Below are 10,357 nucleotides of genomic sequence, written 5' to 3'. Positions count from 1 at the left end.
TTGACTCTGACCGTCGTAAAGCGGAATTAGCTAGTGAGTTATTCCCGAGCTTAGGTGGGACTGGCAGTAGCCCTAGGAGAATTAACAAATGCCCGGTGGGCTTGCTCCAGACCGATAACTTGATGTTCCCGATGGTATAATGGATTGGCCAAGCTTTCTTATCCCCACTAAAACTTGTCAAATGTGTGCCATCTGACGCGCATATAATTGGTACCACAGTTGACCCCTCGGGTAAGGTATTCTGTCCAGAAAGCATTAATGACTGCTCATATAGCACTTGTAAAGCTTACTGGGCCTGAATCTCCCACCATCAATCTCCCGTATGCATTACTCCGTACATTTTCTCACCAGATTCATTATGCTCTACCACTGGCGCATACACTAATGACTCCCAAAAGGCCCGTTGGCCTAGAAGATATCGTACAATTACTATTGGATCCCGGTAATAGTAAGGTATTTTCGCTCCCCAATATCTACCTCTGAATGATGCCAGCTCACCTTTCTCAATATGTTATTCATTTCCTCCAACCTCTTTATAAAACCTCTCCCAGTCCTGTAGGAGCATTCGCCACTGATTGACGGAGCATGTAGAAAGAAACTGGTTTCGGATGGGGAAGGTGAAGAGGAATTGGTTGAAGATATGACTGATTCGGAGCAGGAAACCTGCTCATAAAAGATAATTATTTAATAGTTAAAGTTAGCCTCCTAATACTTTTACATTCTATAGGCAATATATTGCTGACACCTATCAAACCGATTTATATTTCATATAGTCCTGTGCCCTACTGATAGTTTGTCTACTAAAATCTATTGGGAAATAGCATTGTTGTATACCCTCTCTACAGTCCTGTACCCTAACGATAGTCCACCTAATTACATATAGCTGAGAGCTGCGAAACCGATATACCATCTCTATAGCCCTGTATCCTACTAATAGTCCATCCAATTACATATAGTTGAGAGCCGTAAAACCGAAGTACCTATTCTATAGTTCTGTACCATACCAATAATCCGTCTCATTGTATATAGTTGAAAGCTGTAAAACTGAAGAGCATGTTCTATCATACTATAACCTACCGATAGTTGGCCCATCACTATATGGCTGAATTTTACCGGTGCTATGTACCCTCTCTATAGTCCCGTTCCCCACTGATAGTCCTGTACTCAATCAATAGTATTTTATTTTTTATTTTTTATTTATTTAATATATTTTTCTATATATGTAATTGTTATATACAGGCGTGTTAAACAAGTTGTGACAGTCGCAATGGACTCATCCAGCATTGCGCACAACCCTGCAGCCTCCCCCGCAATACATCATGATGCCCACAAAAACCGTTGGAAAAAGTCAATATGAAACGAGGAAGGACATTATTGCCCTCTCCAATCACAGTTTGCCCGTCAGAGAAATTGTGAAGGAAACTGGGGCCTCAGAAAGCAATATTTACCGAGCGGTGGCTAAATACAAAAAAGAATGCCACGGACATTACCTCCCCTGCTCGGGCCACCCGCCCACCTTTTCAAAAGCAGACAAGCAGATATTTGCAGATGTGGTAGCGGAGTACTCTACCTATGCCTTACGAGAGATAACTGAGGCCTCAAAGCTAAATGTTTCTCATCCTACGGTTGACAAGGCACTCAAAAAGGCCGGATATACTTTGAATATCAAACACAAGAAACCCTACCTCAAACCATATCACAAATTAGCCAGGCTAGATTGGTATTGTTGCCGTCAAAGATGTAACCAGAACTATTGGTGTCGCATGGTCTGGACAGATGAAATTCACCTAGAATACAATCCTAACCCACGAGGCCAAAAAGTGCGTTACCTACTCGGGAAAGGGTTGGAGGAAAGGTATCTTGAACCTTCTTTTGCTAGTGGAAGAACAAAGATACACCTCTAAGGCTGTTTTCAGTAAGGGTCTAAAGGTCCTATTGTCTGGGTTAAGAGTCGCCCACCTAGTCAAAAACTTAAGAAGAGGGATGCAGGGGGGATGAATGGGAAGCAGTATGCCAAGGAGATTATACAGGATTCTCTATTCCCTTATACCACTATAATGGGTAGAGAAGGCTCAAAAACCGTTGAGGACAATACTAAGGTTCATGATTCAGAGCCAGGGAGAGGAACTAGAGATTTGTTAGGAATCAATAGGATGCCCTGGCCCGCATGTTCACCAGATTTGAACTGTATAGAAAATGTTTGGCACCTTTTAAAGTCTGCACTTAGAAGGAGGTTTAGTTTGATTGAGAAGAGCCCTCATTCCCCTATTGAACTATTTGAGGCAGCCTGGGAAGAGTGGGATAAGATATCATAGGACAAACTCAATTCACTAGTAGATAGTATGAACAGGAGGGTTATGGCTGTTATTGAGGCAAATGGTGCTGCTACAAAATATTAAATTACAGATATATGTACCTAGCTATCACAAGTTCTTTCATTTTTAATTTCATAGCTATTACTTGAGTGGTCGTTGAGTTATTTCATTTCGAAGTCGTCCTCGACACCCATTCGTTGGTGGTTGCTGTCACAACTTGTTTAACACGGCTGTACAACTGTTATGATCGCGATGTACCCTACCAATAGTCCTGTACCCAAACGATAGTCCGTTGCAACGCACCCGATTTTTTCCTTGCACACTGGTCTATAAGTGTCCCCGTACTAGTCTATCCGTGAACCGCTGCCTCCTCTCTTTTGGTCGCGCATCTTTCATTTTTGGGCAGTCGCCATTCCTGCCTGGGCCGATCGCCACGCCTAAAAAGCCGTGAGACTCGGGACAGTTTAAGGGATGAGAATCTGGTACAATAGGTCTCTTTTGAATTAGACGACCGATTCACCCTCCCTATTGGCTCGGAAAATCTTCTGGGTTGTGCGAAAGTCCTCTGCGCGATATTGCCAGAAGTGCTAATTAGATGACACTCCACAGGCCTGCAGGGTACTTCCAGCTTATAGAAGTCTGCACCATGACGTACCCTGCCTAAGCGATAAACACAGAGTTCGGTGGGAAGAGGGTTAGGCGCCGCGGGGTGTTAGGGTTAGGTTTGGGGTTAGGGGAAAGCAGCTTTTAAAGAGTCAGTGCAGTTGAGGACAGATACACAACCCAATCATACTCTGAACCTTCCCACACACCAAACACCCCCGCTCAGCCACCCAGACCAACCTTACATCTAGTTAGGTATCCGTAGGATGCACTTTACTTTATATGAGCGTCGTGATAACTCAAGCCGTGCAACAGCACTTGATATTCGTAAAAAGCGGAGATATTGTAAGGAGAAAACCTCCTTCTCGTTTAAAACTTCAACATTCCATCTCCATAGGCCCCTGTAGTGGATCCCAGGGATAGTACTAGTGATATATGGGCACAAAACAAGTTGTCTCGAGACTTTTAGCAAGACAAGACGAGACCTGGGAGTTGACAACACAAGACAAGACAAGACAAGACAAGACAGGACCAGGTCTGAAAGTCTCGAGACTTTTAGACTTTATTTCCCCACCTAAATATTTGACGAGACTAGACCATTTTCTTGAGATTTTCAAGACCCAGTCCAAACAATACAAGACGAAACGAGGCTTTCTCGTGCTATCACTATTCCAAATTACGTAGGTAACTAAGGGCCCGTCCGGCCGTTCTGGAGGTATCGAAACTCCGTTTAGTAACTGCTCCGTTAGCTATAGGCGAGGGTAAACAGAGGTTTTCGAACGGAGTTCGGTTTATTTGGCCTGATTGTTAAGGTTGACTTTTGACAGGGTTTGTGTTGCGATGGCTGCAATAGCGAAAAGTAGGTCTTACCTACATACCTTTCAAAAACTCCGTTTCAACACCCTAACGGAGTTACAAAATTAGCTGTCCGAACCGAAACCTTTTGAGGAAACGGAGTTTTGAAGAAAATAAAACAGAGTTATGAGGTTGCCATACAAATCTTTCTCCTATAACTGTGTTTCGACACGTAATCAAACGGGCCCCTAATACTTCAACAGGTTGTTGGGTAATAATAAGTGTTGCAGTCAACGAAAATCCGGCAATCCCGTTCTAAACATGGTAGTCCTGTCACTTGAATACCTATTATAGTAATCTTCGCCCAAAGTTCGTAGAAGATCACTCGCAAAAATCAATTAGGTACAAAGATATTGATGTTGCTGTTAACTCATTTATTGTATGCAATACAAGAGCACTGATTGTACCGAAAGAGTGCATGATTGATCGAATGATTACGATTTTCTATGGATTGACTACTAGATATATTTTATCCCCTTGTAATTGACCGCAGACTGTCACTCCGGGTATATAGATCAAGTGGTTAAGTATGATGTACTAACTCCGCTCTTAATCATAGCATTGGCCACCCGTGCGCGTTTAAAGTTAGTTGGTCTCGCCGTACTCACTTCCACGTCCTACCAGGCGCTTGCAGCGCATCGAATCAAGCAAGACATGGCGGTGGCAGAGCATTCTTTGCGAAAGATGTATTTAAATACCCGTCTAGACTAATTTATCCCCCCCATAGAGATGGCCGCCAACTCCGTTTTCCTTGTGGCAATGGTTTCGTTACTTGTTCAAAAAGGCGTAGTAATGATCATTTCCTCTCGCCAAGAGTAACGGGGTTCAAAGGGTTACGTAAAGGCGCTCCTTCCCCCCCTCGATCCGATCCGGAGTTCCTAATAACAGCGAAATATAGTATATCATGATCACAATAATATTATTTGATACTCCATATATGTACACGATGATCACGTCGATAGACCCACAATTGTCTGATTACTAAGTATGTACGTAATATTACTTATCCGAATGCGGACGTTGCATATTGGTTGCCTGAATTAACTCTCTACGCCCAACTCAACCCAGATCGCAGCATCTACCGATAAAACAACAAGCATCAATGGGGAAAGGAAAGAAAAACAAAAACCGTCCCAGACGGGACGCCAAACTTGCAGCTAAGTCATCCACCACCGATACCACGGATACTAGTCGTGATACAGCTACCGCGCCACTCAGTGGTGGGGGAGGGCAGAGCAGCAGCACCCCCACGATTGAAACCACCGTCGACCCTGAGAACAAAACAGCAAACTCGAAGGTCCCCAACTGCCATTTCGTGCCACGGTGGATATTAAAGAACTTTGGCTGGCAGGAGGGGTGAGAAACTATCCCTTGTTTTGAAAGAGAGCCTCTTTGGTGTCCCCAAATGAAGGCTTACGTTATATAGACTATTATATAGATCCCGCCGTCCTAACGACCCAGAAATTAACTGCTTCGATTTGGGTTCGAAAACACTTACCCGTCGTCTCGTCAGCAAGGCCTATACGAAAGAAGGTTTGTTTAAGGACCCCGACAGCGCCCCAGGTAGCGTTACCTACAAGCTCGAGACCGAACTCAGTAAACTCGAGGGCAAGGCGAGCAGATCCTTCCGGGAAATAAGGAATGCTGTCAGCAACCGCGACAAAGACCCGAGCGCAGGCGCGGTCCCGCCACCAGTGTGCGTAAAGCAGAAGCGAAAGTATTTGGAGGACTTGCGCAAGTTCATGTTTGTCATGTATTATCACCAGCTCTCTATAGGGGAAACGTACTACAACGAAACACATCCCGACAACGCAAATTTACAGGAATGGATTAAAGATTATTGCCGAAAATACGGCCTTTCGACTTCACCGAAGGACATGCACATATGGCTCCATGTCCTCCAGCACTACCTCCGGAAGGAGCATGATGACCTTATGAAGGAAGGTGAAGAGGCTGAAATGAAAACGATCAAAAATATTTTCCACAAACTTGGACCGGATTTCCCTTCACGAAGGAAGAGCATGATTCGTGACTTTCAGGCTACGGCTAAATCTACTAAAGTTGACCCAAAGCTCGAAGAGTGGAAATCACTCCCGTACTATAACAATATGCAGATGTTCCTGGTAATCTGGGAAGCCGCCCCCGGTGAGGAGTTTCTGATGTCAGATAATTCGTTCGGGCTTTACGAAGGACGAACCGACGAAACTGGACCACTCCACCGGATCTATGTCATATCTCCCAGGATCGTTCTTGTTCTTTGTCATCCAGGCCTCAAGGATACCCGTCATCTACCTGGCTTTATGAATCGTTTCAACCCATTCCAGTTGAGCGAGGAAGACTGCAGCATGTCCATGCTCCTGAACGCGCCCCATCCAGCAGCAAATGTAAAGTACAAAAACAAACCACTGCCTTCGGAGAATATTTTCTACGGAAATGCTGGAGCTGCACCCGCCCATTCCGATGATGAATTCGAAATTCAGATATCTGTACTCTCATCGGAAGACACCCATACCATCAACGCAATCGTCCTAGGCAACGTCAATAAGGAGGGCCTGGTTACGTTTCACTCGAAAAATGCAGCTCTCAGAACCTTGGACGAGTTTAGCAAAAACCGAGACTTTGACCATGAACTAAAACTCAAGTTTGCATCGCTCGCGAAAGGATTGTCGGAGGACCCCCACGTCCGGCCAACTATTCATTTCAACCTGCAGCGGTTTGAGCCAGAGGCCATGATTGCCCCCCTCCGTCTTCCCCCGCTGTCTACCGAGCCTGGTACCTTCTGGGAAACATCTCTTATGGTTTACCATACCTTGCACAGGGGGCATGATCCCCAATGTATATCCTACCGGCTGTGGGAAAAGATGCATACTTCAAGGATCAAAAAGACTGCGGGCACTTGTTCAGAGCTCCGACCGGCAAGGCTGGCATCCAAGCTAGACGACAAGGTGGCCTACGTTCTGTTCAAGATCTGCTCGATGATTATCCGAACTCTTTTTGACGGATCTCTCAACCTGGAAGTATACTTGGAACAGTTGATAATAGGCTTTCTGGACAACCTCTTGAAAAACAACCGACCCTTCTTTGATAGTATCGAGGAGGGGGTCATTAGATGCCTCCGTGAGGGTAGGAACCAGCCAGAGCTCGCCAGGGCGGCAAGAATCAAGGAATTCATCAATGTAAGCTCGCTCCCTGTTTCCCTTGATCGGGAGAAGTAACTGAGATCTCTCTAGCCCGAGGATGATGATCATGTTCCAGTCCCTGCAGGCTTTTTATTTCATGATTCCGAGGCCGCGGCGAATCGGGCAGGTATCCCTCCAAACCCAGACATGGCCTATATGGATTGGTCATTTGCTCGAACGCACTACATTCGAGGCACCACGATTCCGAGCGAGCTTGATCTGCCCTCTTCGCCGAGTTCAACGAAGCCAGAGCAGGGAAAAGGGTCGTCGGATCTAGACGAAGAGCAATCCATGGACCTATCTGCAAAGATGAAAAAATTCAGAGAAGCGGATCTCGAACAAGAAATTAGAGATTCAGTTTCACCCCACCCATGCGTTACGGCCGCGGACGACTCCTTGGGTAAAAAGGAAGTAACTCCAGAAGAGAGCCAGTATCTACACGCGGAGGTCAGCCAGGGAATTCATTCCAATGGTGGGCAGAGCCGGGGGGACGTGAGCCATGAACTGAACCCGAGCTTCAGCCCGGATGTTAGTGTCAACACCAAGAAGATTAAACACACGGTAGACCAGAAAATGCCGAAGAATGTTGATCCGGGTGTTAAAGCCGAGGTGGAGGCTGGCCAGAAGGCACACAGAGATGTTGGCGGCAGCGCATGGAGAGATCAAGGCGGCATTGTAAATATGCTCGTGTGGAGGTCCATAAGCTTCCTGGTGGTCATTGGTCTTGCTCCAGTGGCCTATTCCGCATGTATCTGCGGCACAGTAATACTCCAGATTGATGAGATTCTACGCCTGCATTACCAGCCACTGATCAACGAGATTTCACCGACCGCGGCGGATATCGATCCAGGTCAGAGAGCCCAGATCTCGGCATTGGAGGAGTATGCAAGGCTAGAGGACATTCAGAGAGAAAAAAGCTACGTTTTTACCGTAACCCTCGGCTGTATCGTCATCGTGTGCATTGCCTTTTATCTTTACGGCTCCTTGACCATGGTGGATTTTTGTACTTCACTGGCCTTGAATATACTCAGCAACATCGATGGCCAGTGCACACGTATGTTGTGTTCTTGGGTGTCTCTTGCATGGAAATGAATTAACGAGAGCAATTATTTGTATCATGATATATACGTTGAATCTTTTTCTCTTTCTTCATTTTAGCCGTGCGCCTAAGTGGTATTCGTCGACGTGATATGAGGATAAATCTATTCGCTTCAACGTTCATGTGCTAATTATATACTGATCCTTTCCCTTCGGCCCAAATACTGTACGTATACGATATTCAATATCAGGTATATATATTATCACCTATATACATATATATATATATATTATATTTCAGGACTCTATATGTTACCTTAAGGGCAATATCCCAATCCACTTCAGCCATGAAGATATCTGTCGGTCTTTTGCCAAGATACTTCCTTGTGGAGATAGGTAGACGTTTAGGCATTCCTCCATGGCCAAGTCCAATCTGCAATTAATTGACGCATTATAAGACCGCATAGCTAGGTCCAGACAAAAACGCCCAGGGCATACAATTATTACTAGTAGTGCTTATACATAAATACTTGATTGCAAGCCAGAGCGAGGTACATGCATGACTCATCAATCAGGGATCTTCTCCCACACCAATCAATACTGGAGCTGCGCTACGCTTAGCGACGCCCTGAAGCATACAGTCGACTGTTGTAAAATAACACTTGCTCTGCAAGTGCTCGAAGTCGGGCTTTCGAGCCCTCCTTTCTCGCCTTGCAGCTTTGCGGTTTGCAACCGCCAATTTCGAGGGGCAATTGTCAAAATGAAACTTGGGATAAATACGCTCTGTTATGTAAATTCGTAAATCCGTAAATTCGAGTATGAAGCACTTGCGGGGAAATTAAGTAATTCCCTCGGGTTTTACCCATTGGTTATGGTGGTTGGTGGGCTTAAGGGAATGGGGAGACAATACTCAATTTCATCGCAACTGATACGGGTAGGATGTCAAACCTCACCTTTGGCCTACTCGAGCATGATGATGGCTAAAGGAAATGACTAAGCAATGCCTGGTGTCCAGTGCCTGCTTAACCGCACATGTATCGATATCCCCCCCCTACACCTACTCGCGACCAGCAAGAAGAACCCGAAAATGCATGTCTTATGCATGTCTTGGACATGGGGTTCGTGCCGGGGTCATGATTGGAAGGAATCACGACCATTCCGAAAAGTACAATTGTTATGATCGTGAACTGTCCGAGTCCTTTCAACGCCGTGAACTGTCCGAGTCCTCCCAACGCCGTAAACTGTCCTTCAAAATTCAAACGCCGTGAAGTGTCCTCCCAACGCCGTGAGCTATGGTTGCCATTAAGACTGCGGAAACCTCCTACAAGCAGCGATGCTATGTTAAATGTCCCCGATTTGAATCTGGATGGACATATGCCAAAATTGCGGCAAATCAGAACCTCTCTATATCTACAGTGTTCAATATCTGCCATAGACCAACAACTCCTCAAAAGAAAAAGGGCAGGCCTTTTAGTATTGATACACCTACGCGTCGTCGGTTGGTTTTTACAGCCACCTTGAATGCCGAGAATCGTCGGAAATCCTACACTGAAATTGCTGAAATCTGCGGAGTCAACGTGTGCGAGAGTACTCTTCGCAAAGCCTTTACTTTAGAGGGATATGGATGAAGAATTGCACGAAAGAAAGTCTTTCTGAGAGCCGAAACCAAGGAAAAACGCCTCAACTTTGCCTTAAGCCATCGACATTGGACAATACATGACTGGAGACGCATTATTTGGACAGATGAATGCTATGTTTGGCTAGGTAGTGCTCGTAGCAACCTTTGGGTTACCAGGCGGCCAGAATAGGTGTATACAGAAGATTGTATCGCACCTAAGTTCAAAAAACAGAACTCTGTCATGGTCTGGGGCGGAGTTCTAGGCGGCAAAAAAACACCACTCATTCTCTGGGAAAACAGAACTGGGGGACAATCACGGCGAACACTTACATCTACAACGTTCTTACCCCAGTTCTTTGGCCATTCTGGTACCAGGAAAACCAAGTAGTAGGAGGTGGAATAGTTGTGATGGAGGATGGTGCCCCAGCCCATAGGGCAGGTGCAACACAAGAACAGCGAGATTTGTACCAGATGCCCTCTCTACAATGGCCACCCTCATCGCCAGATCTTAATCCTATTGAGAATGTATGGAATTTGTTGAAAAACAGACTTAATGCTAGGAGACCTCGCCTTAGGGGTGTTGACCAGATCAGAGCAGCGATACTTGATGAATGGAACAACGGTATTACGGAGGAAGAAATACTAGAATTTGTTGATAGCATGCCAGAACGCATTGCTGCTGTAATTGAAGCACAAGGAGGACACACCCGCTGGTAGAATACACCCGCTGGTAGAACATGTACATAGAT

At 45.5% G+C, this 10,357-nt stretch overlaps 1 protein-coding gene across 1 annotated transcript; it reads left to right on the top strand.

The window, feature by feature from the left end:
• Positions 1 to 4,875: 4,875 nt before the first annotated feature.
• H6S33_005270 (uncharacterized protein) lies at positions 4,876 to 10,325 on the top strand (the record flags this gene model as incomplete). Its single annotated transcript, XM_044836638.1, has 4 exons — positions 4,876 to 5,129; positions 5,200 to 6,949; positions 7,004 to 7,945; positions 9,909 to 10,325. 4 exons carry the CDS (start codon positions 4,876 to 4,878, stop codon positions 10,323 to 10,325), a joined length of 3,363 nt encoding a protein of 1,120 aa, XP_044690483.1.
• Positions 10,326 to 10,357: the final 32 nt, after the last annotated feature.

The sequence above is a fragment of the Morchella sextelata genome (assembly GCF_020137385.1).
Source record: "Morchella sextelata strain SCLS chromosome Unknown scls_19, whole genome shotgun sequence".
NCBI lineage: Eukaryota > Fungi > Ascomycota > Pezizomycetes > Pezizales > Morchellaceae > Morchella > Morchella sextelata.
Note: the sequence above shows the minus strand (reverse complement) of the source record. Positions and strands in the feature narration are given on the sequence as shown.